The 17,319-nt window shown below is 45.2% G+C and overlaps 1 protein-coding gene across 1 annotated transcript in view; it reads right to left on the bottom strand.

The window, feature by feature from the left end:
- Positions 1-14,304, bottom strand: part of ACSS1 (acyl-CoA synthetase short chain family member 1) — a 42,106-nt gene extending 27,802 nt beyond the window's left edge. Inside the window, exons 1-3 of the mRNA XM_026844049.1 lie at positions 14,213-14,304; positions 3,510-3,748; positions 1,923-2,098 (exon numbers count right to left, since the gene is read on the bottom strand). Coding sequence (XP_026699850.1) covers positions 1,923-2,098; positions 3,510-3,735 — 402 coding nt within the window. The 5' untranslated portion in view covers positions 3,736-3,748; positions 14,213-14,304. The remainder of the gene's footprint in view (positions 1-1,922; positions 2,099-3,509; positions 3,749-14,212) is intronic.
- Positions 14,305-17,319: the final 3,015 nt, after the last annotated feature.

Genomic DNA, 17,319 nt, shown 5'->3' with positions numbered 1-17,319 from the left:
AGGAAACTCATCAGAATGTGCTTTGTGGAGTAAGGAGGAGTAACACAACTTCTAACTAAAACCTGCCTTCTCTGTTTAATCTACCCTAGTAGTTGCTCCTATCTCATGTGACCAGCACAGGGACTCCTGAGTAACTATCTTGGCTGCAGTTAGGTGATTTCCAGGCATTATTACGATGAACAGTTTCTATTTACTGCTGCCAGCAAACTGCTGCTGCATCAGGCTGCATCCGGCTGCAGTCCCCTGTATACCAGCTAAACATATAAAACAACTGCTGTTTTCTCCCCCGGGAAGCACAGATTCTAAATATTCCCAAGTCATAACTGTGATCTGAGGAAAGCTAAAAAAACAATTAAAAAAAAATAATCGACGAAGTTGTGGGGCCCCTTAAACAATGCTATCCCTCAGGCAATGTTAGCTAGATATTCTTACAGAAAACAGGATAGATAGTAAACTAATCCCTGTCTTTGAGATAAAGGGGGAACCGTACCAGCTAAAGGATGACCAATTCCTGATAACACCAAGGATTTACTTCCTGGAACATCCTGATAGACACAAAAGTTCCAATTAACCAAACAAACAGGTAAAACTGACTCTACAACCTGGAGAGGAGCCAAAGGTCCAGAGAGTATGCACAGGAAACAAAGTTGAAGAGTTCATGAAGAGGAAGGACTTACTTCATCCTGAAGACCCTTGAAGACCCCGGCCCACCCTCAGCAGGACACACTGTGCAGGCGCAAAGAAGAAGATGGGCGGGGGTGGGGGGGGAAGAGGGGAATTTCTCGAAACTAATTGTAATATTCCCTCCTTATCTTCGGAATCCTAATGCATATGTAACATTTCAAACAATAAAAGGAGCTGTTTTTTTGGCTCCTGGTGCGCACGTTTGTGGCAGAGTGATCCCCCGTGTGCCCGACATCGTAATAAACGTACTACTTTATAACTCTTAGTGAGTTGTAGAGTTTGATTCCGTGCCTCAGCTGTCCTCCTATTATGGGGTAACCATGATACTGTCCTCTCCAGGAACTTGATTATTTCTGCATTGCCTTTCAACAATGTCCAGTTTGAGAGTGCATATGACAAACCATAACAGAGTGTCTGAACACAGTATAACAACAGCAGCAATGGTAACAGTGCACTCCAGGTCTCAGGAAACATTCCTTAAAGCTCAGCACTATTTGCAAGACTACTAAAATGGCAGCATCCCACTTGCCCATGCTGAGATGAATCAAGCATATATTGAGCTGCTTCAACTCCCAATCCTAGCTGACTGTAAATGCAATCCATCTGAGGATGAAGATCAAGGCCGTAAGGGGCATCTCCTTTTCATCTGCAGAACTCAGGTCCAAAAGGCACAGATGGAGAGATAGATGATCTAGCCAACTCTCAGATTTAAAAGGAGTTATCCAGAGTGCCAGTGGGCATCTGCAGAACTAGGTGACTGCAGGGACATACAGATGCTCTCACTGCAATGCAGCTGTATCCAGTAGCCCACCAGGGTACTGGGGCAGCACAGGAAGAGCAGCACACACTGAAAACCTGCTCCAGAGGCAGTATAAAGGTCAGCCATCACTAGCAGGTCTGGTGCTACACTAGAGTGCCAAGCTGCAGTGTAGCACCTGCTTCATAGGCTTTTAGCACAGCACACATACGCAAGAAAAGTATGGAGACTGCCTGGTCTTCCCTGGCTGCTGATGCCCATTGCAGTCTACAGTAGCAGATCAAAGACCAAAGCCAAATACCAGAGTGCATCATCTACACATTCAGTGAGACTCTGACACATGTGTTCTGAACAAAGGTGTCTCTGCTAGCTGGTCCCTACATTTATTAAGGCACGATGTTTCTCTCCCCCAGCACAGTAAACATCACATACTTCAAGAAACATCAGGGGAAACATGCAAGGTTTACCAACACCAACATACCTTCTCAAGGGGAATATCATGGTCACACATCTGGACTTTGTTATCTGTCCTCTGAGCCACAAAGACATGTTTGATGCTTGGACAGTTTTTCACAGCTTCATCCACAGTTGTCTTCAGCTCTGTGGTTCGGCCTCCCCTGACTCCCTGGTTGTAGGTGATAACTGCTTTGCATCCAGCTAAAAAGAGAACAAATTAGCAGACATACCAAACAGTCTTCCAGGCTAGTATATGCACCCTACTCTCATTACTTTTGGGGATGATGTATAGGACAACATGTGTGACAAATACTCAGAACTTGTATCATCAAAAACTGTCAGTGTTACAGACAAAAACCACTTTAAAACTTGATATCCACAGAGCTTGGTGGTAGCTAGAACCTCCATAGGTTATCTAGTCCATCTCCCCCACCCCAAGGCAGGGTCCACTCCAGCTAAACTATTTCTGTCAGCTGTCAGTCCAATCTTCCTAAAACACCCCAATGGCAGCTATCCTACCCTCTCCCTACCAGTACACTCCAGTGCCTATCACAAACATGAAAAACTTCTTTCCCAATATCTAGTCTAAGTATCACTCACTGCACTTTAAATGTCTCCATTACTGCCTATCAAAGCTGACATAAAGAACAGTTTCTTCCCAGTTACCTGTGTTATAGTGCATATTGCTGCTTTAGTCTAACAGCTCACACACTCAAACCAGTGCAAGACTTCTTACAACCTTAGTGAATAAGCACTTTTGCCCCTCTCTCATCCTCTCTCTGCGGCTGCACGTACCTTGAGGGAAGACTTACCCATACCTTGAGAGAAATCTCTTGGAAGCCACAGCACACAGCAGCGCTCCGGCAGAGCACTTCAAACTGTACCACACTATTATTACAGAGATGTGGCTGCAGAGAAATGGCTCTTTAGCTCATGACCTCCACTCAAATGGCCAAAAGTGAGTGATAACTAAAACATGTACTTGCTCTCTATAGATTAACTCTACTAAACCAGAAAAAAAGCATGAAAATTGCTGTAAGACGTATTCCCTCACACTAGTCCTAAAGAAACAGATATGACTGCTAGGACATGAGCCACTTGCTATCTTGTTCTTCTGCTGGTATTTTTAGTATTACTTTTTACCTAATCACACTACAAGTGCTTTGGGCTACAAACAGCTCTGTCTATTGATACAACAGCTAACAGACTGGGGGCAGGCTGCCAACACTTCCAGTGCTATACATAAATCACAGTATTACAATCAAGACTGCAGAATTAGCACTGTGCAGGAATACCAAAGGAACACTGCAATTATACTGTGCAAGAACAAATCAGGACCCATTCCTAAGCTCTGGTTTTCCCTCCAGCTTCACTGCTGCCTGGCAGCAACCCAGCACAGACTGAATGTTAAGCAATTTATAAAGCATTTTAAGGTCAGAGGATACTGCATCTACCACTAAGGAAAAGGCTCTTCACAGTACTTTCCAAAGGAGTGCAAACTGTCCCACCAGCTGAAATGAACCATTTCTCTTTCTGCCAAGAAAACACAGAACTGGGATATGTCTTGGAGCACTGTCCTGAGCAATTTGTTTCCTGGTTTACATCTACTTACAGTCCATGATCCTCCCAGCTAAGGACTCTGCGCTGAATCCAGCGAAGACCACAGTGTGAACAGCACCAATCCTGGCACAAGCCAGCATGGCTGCCACAGACAAGGGAGACACAGACATATAGATGGCCACTCTGTCCCCCTTCTGTATCCCATATTTCTTCAGGGTGTTGGCAAGACGGCAAGTCAGATCCAGAAGTTCCCTGTGGTAGAGAAGCAACATTGTCATGGGACCATGCAACCTGTTTTACAGGGGGGAGCAAAGAAAGGATGAACTTGAACCAAGCCAGACATCGCAATCACCTCTGTACCCTGTCACCTCAACAGTACAGGACATGCCAGCTTTTGCATCTTAAAGAAGGGTAGCTTGGGGTGTGGTGAGAGCCAGGCTGCTCTTGCCATTGGGGAGAGAAAAGGGGGCAGAGAGAGACACAGTTGCTGCAGAAGGACAAGCAAGTGAGAGCTGCAGGTGCTGCCCAGAGCTGCTGGGTTCTGGTGTGGAGAGAGGAACCAGCAAGCCAGTGGCTGTCCTGCCGCCTCCAGAAGTCGGTGTCCATTTTAGCCATCCTTGATGCCTTTTTTCACCTGTGAGGCTAAGACATATAAACTGCTGGGAACACATGTGCAATAAACACAAGATAAAATGGCAGTGTTGTCCAAAGACTCCCAGCACTGGGAGAGAACTTCTGGAAGTGCTTCACAACTAGTAACTTCTCTTTAAATTGCAAGGATAACAATGCATTTGCATGTGTAAGGAAGAAAAGAAGAAGTCCTGAGACACTTGTGTGAGTGGCAGATTTTACATGACTCTCATCAGAGCTGGATCACCCACAGCCCAAATTCCTGTTGTCACTTCACCCTGCCATACCACAGAGCACAACGGCCTCACAGAACAGAGACACTGCTCTGAGTAAAACCTCAGCCACTCTTGCATAGAACAACTAGGGAACACCGAGAACAGGCACAAAGGCTCTTTTCACAGGGCTTGCTGCTGCAACATGCTGATTTAATAGCAGAAACGTTTCTCAAAGGAACAAAAAAACCAGTTTGTGGGCAAGGACCTGCATGTACACTTATTCTGATGCCTGCGTGGGAGAAAACATGGTTGCAGTCATGAACTGAATAGCTCTGCCTGTCTGCAGTAGAAGACAGAAAACTGGCAGGTGAGGAGTGGTCTTACACCAAGGAATGAGGTGACCCTCACGAGGGGCAGTAAAGCACCCCTTACTGGTGTCAGTCATCAGCTCAGAAGAGAAGACTCACAGAGTCCACAAGGAATTAAACTTGTCCTCTGGGTTCAGGAACTTGCTATTGAGGCCCAGAGAATAGGTTTCTTTTGCTCCCTAGCACACTCATCTTCGACCTGTCACCTGTGAATCCTTCGGGGTCTGTAAGCTATGCCACCACAGACTCCAGAAACTGTTAACAAGCAAATGAAATTTCCTTGGGGAAATTCCTATGGGGTCTGCATTCCATAGTAAGCTGTAACGCATGAACCTACCCATGTAGCCTTATCTCCCAGAACTGGCCATAACTGTGAACAAACAAAACCAGTTTTCAGCTGGTGGCTAAGCTGAAAATAAAATGAAACACTGGTTTTGGTCCATCAAAAATTGTTTTGTTTCTTTTTTTAAACCAATGCAAGTTGGAAATAGGCAAAGCCCAAGTGCTCCATTTTGGAAATGTCATAACAAAACCACAGGCTGAGAATAACTTGGCATCTTACTTCTTTAGGATAAAACTCCATCTGCACTGTGAGGGCAGTGAAGCAACACAGCTGTAGAGAAAGTATGAAGACATACAGGAATGGCTGACTGGACACCACTTTCCTGCCACCTTTTGGAAGATAAGGAAAGTGAGCCTTGAATCCCAGCCACAGCACTTTTTTTTTGTTATTTAAGACTGTTCCTGTAGCATGAAGTAAATAGACCACTCCCAAAGCACAGGAACTCAGAAAGGTGGCCAGACATGCTCAGTGCCTGCTCTTCCATAGTTGGCAGGGGCTGCCACCACAGAGAGACGGCAACCCTGCAGAAAGCAGATAGGGAGTGGCTTTACTCCAGACTGAATTTCTTCCTAATCCCTTACAGCTAGAGATCAGCCTAAACTCTAAAGCACAATATTCAATACCTCTTCCAAAGTGCTTCATGACCATGCACGTTCCTGCTATCTACATAAGTGCGCAGTCTGTTGGATGTATTATTTTGCTTACTTTTACTGTTAATGAACTGAGTGACTCCATGCAGTAATGAATTCCCAACCAATATTTCTTTTTGTGCCTTGTCCTGAAACATCACATTCTCTGGTCCAGAATTCATCTGAAACTAAGAAAAATCTCAGTGTGGATTAATAATAAAGCGCCAAAACAAAACTAAGCTGCTCAAATGCAGAACACAGGAAATGAAACAAGGCCCACAGAGGCAGCTGTGAGAAAGCAAAACAAAATCCACTTATCTGCAATGGAAAACACCAAAGTGCTTTCAGAGCTTTCTCCTGAACAAAAATGTCAGAAGAGCTCTGGCTAGGCCACTCCTAAGCAACTCCATGGTTTGCTTGTTTATTCAGGACTCGATGACTGTGATGGCAGAAGGTCTTATTGTTTTTTTATGATTAACCCCAATTTAACATTTGCTTAATAAGAGTGCATGAGCAAGCTGATAGACAATAAAGACCAAGTCTTCACCCCAGATCTTTACCTTTTCCTTTGTGCCTTGAAAGAAGGCCAAGATAGGAAGGCCTTGGAGGTCCCCTGGCTGTGCAGCACATGGGAGAACAGACATAAAGACAAAGAGAAGATGAAGCCAAAGCTTCAGCAAAGAAATCCACAAATCCCTGAGCATCAGGTGTGTCTTCTGGCTCCTGTAACAGCAACTCAGGGTTCCCTTCCAGTTCAAGAAATAGAGTTGGCAAAAATGCTGTGTCAGGAATCCTTCCTTTGGCTCCCTCACCCTTTCACATATGTTTTGCTATCTAACAGGTAGGCAATTAGTACATGCCAGCAGGTTACACATTTCCAGTACTTAACCTAAACACGTTTTGGGGTGAAACGAGCACCCTGCAGGGCCGCTGCTCCACTGAATTGGGTGGGACAAACCTAACTGAACTGAATAGAGGGAAGCCATGGCCATTACTCTCTCCACCTACTACTGCTGCAAAGCTTGGCATTGCAGTCCCTCCATCACATAAGGTTAAAAGAGCCAAATGCAATTCTGACCTCAAGCCCAGCACTGCTCCACCCTTGTTGCCCCACTGCCCTATGTTGAGAGCAAAGGACAGAGTGGCCAGAGGCTCAGAGCAGATGTGCGCTGCTTCTGAAAACCGTGTGAGAGAAAGGCAAAATCCCAAGGGATGCTCGCAGCACTGCCACCTGCCAGCACTCCAGAGGATTTCAGTGCAGCCACCCAAGCAGACGAGGCAGAGCAGGGCACTATGCTCAGCAGAGGCAGGAAGGACAACCAAGGGGTATGGATGAAGCCACAAAGCACACAGACGGGCCCAGGGTGCTCAGCTCCCTGTGCACAAGCTGGACAGACAAAAGGGGTACTTCAAAAGAGCCACTGCAGGAGAAGGAAATGTGCTGCAATGGAAGGAAGCACCCAACCCCTCTGGACAGAGACAGCCGAGAAACTGTAAAGTCAGTTCATGGTGCAAGAGTCTGCAGATCCTCTACAAAAGCAGATCGTAAGAGCTGAGAGGAAGTAAGATAGCAAACCAGGCAGCAGAACACCACTCCAGTGATTAAAGTATCAGGGTGGAGCTGAAAAACATGGAAGCAGCAACCAGTTGGACCCAGGAGGCAAGACTGTTTGCACAGGAAGAAGAGCAGTATATAGAGTAGTGCTTTTAAAACAAAGCAAGCCAGGGAGATGGTAGGCACATTAATGAACATAGTCAGGGAAGGTGAAAAATTATGACATATGAAGGAGATTCTGGACTTGATTTTGGAAAATGTTATCTTTCAACTGAAAATGCAGACAAGCCTAACCCATTCCTTGTACTGCAGGTGTGAAGGTAGATAGTTGCTGAACATGGATTTCACATTAATTTACCCATCCCAACCCTGCACCTCCAGTGACATACCTACTCACCTGTCTCACTCCAGTGACATACCTACTCACACTGCAGGTGACACACTGAGAGGCACACCATGCACAGGAGCTCTGTGGAGAACCAGCTCTCCCCCTATGTCAGCAAGAAATGTGAGCAGGGACAGGCTGGGTTGCACATAAATCCTCCCCTCTGTGTTCATAATGACCACCCTATTGCAGAGCTGCTCTTGGGTTTGCTTTCCTGACCCGCAACCCACTGATTTTTGTCAGCTTTGGAGTAAGCCCTTCACATAGCTGTTTCATGTCATGACCTGCTGGAAAACCATCTGCTTTCATGGACAGAGCGGTCTGCTCCTGTTGTTTCCCTGCAGCCCTGTAACACAGTACTGCTGTGGCAAGCGACGTGCCACAGGCTTTGTACTGAGTTTGCAAGGTCTTGGGAACGCAGCTTGTGATGCTCGCTCTGTCCAAGCTCTTCTTGGCCTACCTGCAGCCTCGTTTTCACTTGGTTTAGCTGTAACAACAATTTTTCTAACTGTCCAGGTAACCATGGCTCATTTTTATTTGATGCTTCTTTATCTTTTTATGCTACCATCATGGGTTTTACAGCCCTAACATAATGAGGTAGTATTAAGAATTACAGGCCTGCTATGGTAAGAGGCCTTGAGAAGTATAGGCACAGCGCATGACATGAAGGAGAACAGGCATCAGACGACAAGAGATGGAGCACAGACGGGCAGTGGTGGCCCCACACCGCAAACAACCAGTAAAAGAAATGTGGACCTGATGCTGGACGAAAGTGGTGTCAGTCATAACCAACAGGGCATCTTTCTTTTTCTGTAACAATTAGATCTTTCCTAAAAAGACTAGTTTGCTAAGGGTTCAATTATACTAGGAATAAACTCTTGGCTGTCTCTATGTAATGTATGCTTCCTTTTTCCCATAAACAGGACTTTTGAGTCTTGACACTGTTCTTTTCTAAAGGGTGTTTGTCACCCTTTATGCAGGTATCTCCTCAGCTATCACAGCATCACTTCTAAGCACAGGACCTGCAAGGCTGTCCCTCCACTAGAGCCAGCAGATCACTGTTCAGGCCAGTACTCTGTTTAATCTAACAGATGCAGCACTTCTCTCTCTATCTTTACATTTCTGTTGAAAAACTACCAGACCATATTCCTCCCAGATCATTCCCCAGATACAGTGGTGCCTCTGTTTCTAAAGCCTATCACTCAATGTCTGGAACAACGACTCCTGTAAAACCCATCACCAACACATGGTATTTCTCATGCATTTTAGGAATGCCTGGCAGAAACATGTTTCCAAGAAATCTGATGCTATCTTTCACCACAGCAAGACAGCCTGAAGCTTTCTAAACAAAGCAAGCCAGTTCTTTTTACATTAAAAAAAAATAGCATTAAGATCTTCTCTGGGAAGCAGCCTTTAGCAGTAGGTTTCTAGACATTTCCCTAATATATTCAATGCTGTATATGGGCTTTGACAGTGCTTGTTTAGGAGGCTCAGCACAAGCCATGTTTTCTGCTGTCTCAGCACTACAGCTGGGTTGAGTATTTCTGCCAGTGACCAGTTTATTTCCTGGAACCAGTTTGGATCAGGACGAAACTATTTGAAAATTCAGGTCAAATGCCCCAAACAGGTTAGTGCAAAAAAAACCCCAAAACCCAACAAACAAACAAACCACCCTCAAAACCCCCAGATCTGGGCATCTCTCAGCCTAACACACTCATATCTCACCTTCTAGCTCTTGCTCTACATGAATCACTGAGGAGCAGCAGAGTTCAAAGCCAGCCTCCATACCTTGCAATCCCAGTACTGCAGGTGGGTACTGTTGTTTGAGATGGGGGTTCAAGTCCCCTGGGACACAGTAGGTCTTCACACCCATCTCTTCTTCCTGGGTCAACGTTCTGGCCACAAGGATAATGCACAAACCTATTCACACCCCACTGCAGCTTCTGTGATAGTGCCTCAGTATAACCGTCCATTTCCCTCACTTTTTGCTAAATAGAGAAAACGTGTTTTCTTTTTTCACCAAAAGGAAAACTCAACATTCGTTTCCACTTTAGTGAGAATAACTGAAAAATACAAAGCTCAACATGAGGATTTTTGGCTGTAGGTTCAATTGCTAAGGCAGCACAATTGTCCAACCTTCCTGCAGACATCCTGAACTCAGGGCAAGGAAAACACCCTGTGGCCTTTTTCAGGTAAGAAAGTGAAAAGTCCCTGAGCTGCCTTAGATGGGGAAGGCTAAAAGCTTGGGTAAGATGTACCCAGGAAAGGAAAGAGGAGGTAGGCAGGGACGGAAAGAGTTTGCTGTCAATAAGAAACACCTTTTGTATTGCACAACCCATTAAGTACCCACACGGCTTCCGGCTTGCAGCCTTGACTCTGATCTCTAATACAAACTTCAACCATTTCAGCTTGGGCTGAGGAACCACCATCTGTTGGCTTGTTAAAGGCATAGATGTGATGCAGCTAATGAAGATGTCCTAAGTAGCTAGGAGAGAAGTGGTTGGACCCTACGAAAAGCTACCCAGGACCCTAACTTCTGACCCCTCAGCTTCTGCTTTCCTCTCCCTACTTTGTATTTTCAGTTTGAACATTCCCTCTGCACTCAACATTTTCTGCAACAGAGTGAGTTCCCTCATAAATCAAACCTCTTCCATTGAGAAACAGCCTTCAACCCTTTGCAAAAACAGGTTAGCTAACGCATACTGCTGCCCACTTCTTCACACAGCTCCCTTTGGCAATATGCATGGGCTTCTGCAGTACTAAGAAACACTGGTTCACAGATGGCTAACCTGTAGAGACTGTGGTAAACAAGGGAACACCAGAGAGAATAAGTAATCCCCTGTAGGACCGGGGGAGATCTGGCATGACTTTAGCTGCTGTCTTTAACATTCCCTGTTGCTGAGCTTACCTAGCCTGCAACGCAACAGCTCCAGCTACCAACTCCACCTGCTTATATAAGGCACTTGATAATACAGTGCCCTTTAAAACCCAGGCTCAGCAATGCATTGGGGAATTCCTCTGCAAGGTTTCAAAGTTCCTGGGCCCTGACAACATCTACAGAGCAGGACAAAACACTCCCAGCTGGATTGGACCCTTCTGCCAATAAATTCAGCTGGCTGATCACAGCAGCACACTCCTGTGGGTTAACTGCTACTTCGCCACTGCCCTACCAATGAGTTTATGGTGGTTTAGCCTCTGAAGAGCCAGACCTGGCATGATCTGTCCCCACTTTGCTGACTGCAGCCGTCAAATCCCAGGAGGGTTGCATGCCCTGTTCTCACAAAGCAGTAAAAAACCCAAGTCTCCTGCCTTCCCATTCAAAACTGGAGATAATTTGAAACGTAGCTGAATTTCTACTTGATAAAAATGAAAGCCAGAGTGGGGAAAAAACACAAGAGAATACAGGGAACCTTTTTTTCCTGAAAGTCTGAGTTGTGTCAGCTGGGGACAGGACAAAACTCAGCAGTGAAAAAAGATCATCACAACTGAGCTCGTAAGGGCAGCAACCATCATTCAAGCAAAACTGAAATGTTTCACCCATGGCTTTGTGTATCTTTGCCAATAAGGACATCTTTGGATTCCTCTCCTAGCACAGACCAATTGAACTTAGCTGCATAAACACAACCCATCTTGCTGACAAGTGTGCATGGAGATGTCTGCTGATTTACAGCATGGCCCCACCAGCTCTTTGCCCCCTGCAAGCTAGGCAGTTAGTAGGGCAGCAGAGGCAAGTGGAGGCTGTTATTTCTCCCAAGGATGAGCAAGCTGGGACAGCGCTTTTCAATGTAGTTCTGTTTCTTGCCAATGCATGGCGGAAGCCCTGCTGATAGAGGCTTTCCCCTTCCTCAGGGAGGAGGAAGACTGTTCCAGCGCTTTTCCTGCACAGCCACCTGCTTCCTTTGCAGGCAATGATAGGAATGTGGCCAGTACTCGGCTGTTTTCTTGCCCCTAACAGCTCCCCAGAGGAGAAGGGAGAGCACCCACACTAGCAACCATGTCTTTCCTTGTGCTACCTAGGGGTTACCTATAAGGAGAAGCAGCTCACAGCAGGAAGCTTTGCAAAGTAGATAATGCAAAAAACTGGAGCCTTGTACTTCCCTGAATCTAAGCCCTGGACATGTCCTAGCTGAGATTCCAAGACCTTCCCCAAAGCTGGTCTGTAAGAAAGTGGCCAAATGAAAGTCTCTACCTTCCTAGCACACAACTTTAAGGCTGCTGTCCCATTAACAGTGCATCTGGATCCTAAGGAAAGGGGAACATCTCCTCTGCCACTGACACCAGATTTTGGCTCCTTCTGATACCCACTATCCCTCTCATTCCCTCTTTACGTTGGGGCTGTCTTGCACTGAGGCTGACATGCAGAGACCACCTGCTATAGAAGGCTCTCAGAGGATTACTCAACCAGCATCACAGCCTCTGGGCTACCTCTTTTTTTCATATGCTTTCCCTCACGAAACTTCTACCTAAAACAAGGTGCTACTGCAAAAAGTTTTCAACTAAGCTCAGCCTCAAAGGGAGGCCAGTACCAACACACCTTGGAAAACCACACTGCCCCATTTAAAACCTTTAAAAATGCATCCCAAAGATCACAGAAAAGGCAAAACTTTTGACTCCCTCCTTGTGTACACACCCATATAATATCACCGTTTTCAACAAAGCTTTTCCTGACAATGAGATAAGCAGCGAACTAAGTGACCTGTTTACCACGTTGTAGGACCAAAGTCTCTTGAGAAACTATGTCACTCAAATTCAGTCACATCTCACCAAGATTATCAGGCAGAAACAGGAACACAGCTCTCAAATACAAGCAGAAGTTCAAAAATAGATATTGCCAACTTGTCTTTCACTTAGATGTTCTCCTTTCGGGTTGCTAGTTACCATGTCTTTGTAAGGCTGTACATAGAGGGATTCAGTTTTCAGATGTGAGTTACCTGTCTTCAAGCCACAGCAGTCATAAATACACTCGCTGAAAATATGCTTTCTTCCAAATACATTTTGGCATGGTCAAGAAAAAAACAGTTCTGTTGCTGTTCAGAAAGGCCTTCTCACATCTCCAGAGATCCTGAGAAGATGGTTTGAGGTCTGGAGCAGCTCAGCACATTTCAAGGAGCACAGTCGAAGGAGGAGGCTAGAGTTGCCTTGAATGAGGCTGTGCTATCTGATGGGCTGCTCACCTTCTCAGGTTAATCAGAGCACAATTCCCACCTCTGAACTACTCCCAGATTTCATGCCTGGGACATGGAGTGGTAAAAGTACATACACCACCCCAAACTTTGGGACAAACCTTTGATTCCACCTCCTTTTCTAGCACCAGAATGGCAAAAGCAAAACTCAAAGCATTTAGCCAAGCTACTCAGTTGGTTACATTTATATCATAACACACCTACATAGCCTGTCAAATAACAATACCAAGATTAAAAACAATCCACTTCTTCCACGGCTTTGTATCAGATAGTGTTTATTTCTGTTGCACGGAGCACTAACCTCTCAAAGCTATTTGTACACCCACTCCTCACTGCTGACCAGCTTCCTCACTCGAATGAATAATGTCTTCAGGAGCTTTAATAAATTCTGTAGGTACACCAGGCCACCAGAACCTATTTAGACTCAAGGAGAGCCAGGAATCCCAACTATCAACAAGGTACAGAAAACATTTTATGAAAGAGTCAGATGCTAGGCCTTCCTATGTCTCCTCTACTTTCTGATCCAGCAGATGAAACACATGGCTCCCTGATATCTAGCAGATCAAACGTGTGGCTCCCTAAAATATGCACTGAAGAATGCACAACTCTGTGAAACCTTTAACTCTCACTAGAGGCACAGATGATGTAAAAGGCATAGTTGCAGGCAGGCCTGTCTCCTAAATGAGGGCACATAGCAGGCAGAGGAGAAATGTACTTGATAATGGCCATGTTCTAACAAACTCTACAATCTATAGCAGAATTACAAGTCAGCATCACTCAAAGCAGTCTCAAGGTTGTTCTAAACTGCACTGAGGATGGGGAAGAGGACACAGGGAGCTTCAAATCCCCTCCAGCTAGGACTCTGTATCATGCTATTGACTATCAACGCAAGATGTTTGCACCAAGATATTTGCTGCTGTGCTGAATGCAAAAGCTGCTTACAGAAATTTTCCCATGAAGATTTCTAATGAGCAAAAATAATACTGACAGGTGAGAACATAAGTCAGGGAGAAAAAAACAAGCCTCTCTCTTCTAAAAGCCCCCACTTAGAAAGAAGGGAATCTACAGGTAGGCCTGATTAACACCATAACCAGAAGACGATGCCAGATCTCAAACTGAAATTTTCAGTAGCTGTCACTCACTTACATCCACTGTACCTCTCACCCTGTAATAGTTTATTACACAGGTGTCTAAGATCAGGGAGCCCTCTCCATGAAGAACCCAAGGGAAGAATATAATTTCTTTGTGGGAACATGCCTCTGTTTTTCAGGAGCTATCTCATCATGGCACCCCAACCTAGCTGCAGCACTGTGGCTGAGCATCCTATGTGCTGGAGTACCTTGGAAGAAAATAGAGTTTCACAGAGGTCTGATTTCAGAGCAGCAGCTCTTCTCCCTGCCCCACCACATTGCCAGGCATCACAAACTATCGTGAGAAGGTGCCATACCTGTACGTGACATGCACTGCAGTGCCGGGCTCATCTCTCTCCCAAATCAAAGCCACTCTGTTTGGAGACTTTTCGACATGTCGATCCAAGCAATTTACTGTAAGAAAACAGAGGTTTAAACAAAGGCTGATCATACGCAAGGTGCTCTGTAAACTTAGCTTGGTCAAGCATAACAGAAAGATAAGAGTAAGATGAAACATGATTTGTTAGCTAGCTAGCCACACGCTCATGTATAACACTGGAAATGATAGCATTTGTAGCACTAGTAAAAGCTGTCTTCTGCTTATCTGTAGCATGCAAGTACTACAAATACTATACTTAATTGGTACAACCGCCTTAGAGATGGCATCCCCACGAGAGGCCTCAGCTGATTCAGCTCATCTTGGCTCCACTGACTAAGCTTAAACCAGCCCAAATCTCTCTCCCCTGCTCCCAGCAGCACAGTGACAAGTCACTCTTTTGATGTTTTTGCTCCCCAGAGCAGCATTTCACACGTAAATCTGACAGACTACAGACTGTCTTCCCCAGCTTGCATTTTCAGCATTGCATCGTTTGATTTTTCTAATTAAAGCTCATGTGAAACATTTTTATTCTAGAGTATAACAGAAGAGCTGAATCTCAGCTAACTGAAAATATCTAAAACTTTAGGATCTAGGGTAAACTCACAGAGTACAGACATCTACGTATTTCCCAGACATCTGGGAAAAATGAACATGCCTCGAGCTATGTACTACACCTCCTAAAACTTTATATATATATATATATATATATATAAACTTTATATATATATAAAAACTATAAAATTACCTTCTGAAGGTACATCTCTTCCCCCAACAACTTGAGGTGGACAAAACCTGAACAACTACGTGAGATGCTCAAGTGGACTCAGGGAAAGCACTCACCCTGAAGAAACTGTTAGAGAATCCACTCAAGAAACCTGGCTGCATATTCAGTAACAACTTGCCTGACGTTTAGAGATTAACCTTGTAAGTCTTCATTCCAAGCCTAAACTACGCTTACTTACTCCATAACCTTCCAAAGCCAGTTACTTTATTCCAACAGAAAACTATTTAACAAGTCAGGCACACTGCTGTGTAACTCAGAGAAAACCCTTAAAAAACCTGCTGAGTTTCAGATCGTATTTCCTGGACACATTAATACTGGAGGGGAAGAATTTAATTCTTCCAGATAAATTAAGTGCAACAAAAGCTGCCTATTGCTGTCACAATTTGTGACGTTTCAGTAAACTGCAGCCCGCAAGTCAGCTTCTGCTGTTCGGTGATCACAGCTGATTTATACCACCACCGGAGGGTGGGAATGAGCCCCTAAAGGTGCAGAGAGAGAGAAATCTCTCAGAATTTGGCATATTTCATCAGAAGAACAACTGTCAATCTCAAAAATACAAAGAAGTGCTCTTCAGCTTTTTTTAAGTCTCTTATTTTTCAATGTAAATTCCTGCAGAATACTATAAAAATAAAGGAGATAAAGCCATTTATTAGGACAAAAGCTCTAACGAGGAATGCTTTAAGCAGTTATACACTGGCTTCCTCTGATGTCCGTCCACAGGTAATTGGATCTGCTGCACCTTGGTCCATGATCCTTAGCAACTCCCACCTCCAAGCTCACTGCAACAACACCCTCACACATTGCGCCACACTACAGCATATTACATTAATGTGGATTCATTGCCCAAGCAGTGTTTCTTACTCATGAGCAGTCATACTAGCCTTCAGAGGGAATTTCTGCTGCACCAAGCTCCAGCTGAGCCAGCTCAGTAAGAACCAGCAAGTGAACCAGGGCCAAATGCTATTACTTCCTTCCTGAGCTTAGGCTTACAAAAGCCTTTTGCTCATTTTACAAATTAGTGACCTTCCCCTTACCACTATACCCTAATGGTTTCTTCACACATCTTCTTGCCTCCTCAACAACACTTGGAAAATGATTCATTTCGGTAAGACACGCTCCTGAGAACCCAGTGCCCTGGTTGGAAGTGCAGTACTTGGTTAGCTTATTCTCCTGGCCAGGAGTAACTGTGCAATAAACCCAGAAGCACTGAAGCTCACAGATCCCCCAAATCCTGTCACAAGGTCTCCCCAAGCAAAAAGCAGCAGACAGTTCAGTTGCCTGGTTGTCCAGCTGTATTGGGAGACAGGCACACAGGATGCTCTGGATCAGGGACCTGAACTGCTGCCACATTTCTGTAACCAATGTTCAAATCAAGAAATAAAGGGACAAAACCACAGCCTCCTAGCAGAAAACCAGCCACTCGGCTGTGGCTGGGTACCATCTTCATTGTGCTTTAAAAAGAATACAGCAACAGCAAAATTGTTGAATACTGTGCATCTGTGTTTCAGAAGCCTACAATTTCTTTTTACCTATGCAAAGAAAAAAAAGTGGCATTTAGTGCCTTTTGAAGAACTGGACACAAGACATGATCTAAAATCAGGCCCAGCAACATCTGGATTTCAGACACCTGACCCAAGCGGGATCCAGAAGAAGGTGCTGATCCCACTCTACAGAGGAAAGAAACAGATCCCTGAAAGTCATTGTGTTCAACCAAGATCTTCCTTTCAACAGGAATCAATGAAAAGAGAAGTCTGGCTAAAATCCCTTTGCTTGCTGGGTGCTGGAAGCAGGACTGTACATATGCCTCCATCAGCCTGGGATCCACTGCTGGGAATCATCTGGGAGGAGACGCTCCCCTGCATTCTCTGGAAGACCTGAGGAGGGTTTGCTCTCTTGCTGTGAAAAAAGGTGGCCAGGGATGTTACAATTCCTGCACTACTTAACCGGTGATTCAAGCACTCTCCCAGGAACGGGAAACAAAAGTAAGAAACGTACATCCCTATTAAAAGAGTTCACCAGCGAGCTGTACCCTAGATGGGGCTGGGGCTTACTCCCACTGGATCACCCAGATTCCTGCAGGGCCACTGCACTGAAGAGCCTTTAAGGCAGATCCAGCCAGGAAGAAACTCAAGAGGTAGTCAGGACTGTCGCAGCAAATCCCACTCTTCCTGGTGAAGTTGGAGAAGGAGACCAAGCTCCTCGTTTAGGATCGAAAAGACGCTGCGGCTACTGCGATTCGCACCGTTCCCCACCTCCGGCCC

This window comes from Athene cunicularia, assembly GCF_003259725.1.
Source record: "Athene cunicularia isolate RWA chromosome 3 unlocalized genomic scaffold, athCun1 chr3_part1, whole genome shotgun sequence".
Taxonomy (NCBI): Eukaryota; Metazoa; Chordata; class Aves; order Strigiformes; family Strigidae; genus Athene; species Athene cunicularia.
Note: the sequence above shows the minus strand (reverse complement) of the source record. Positions and strands in the feature narration are given on the sequence as shown.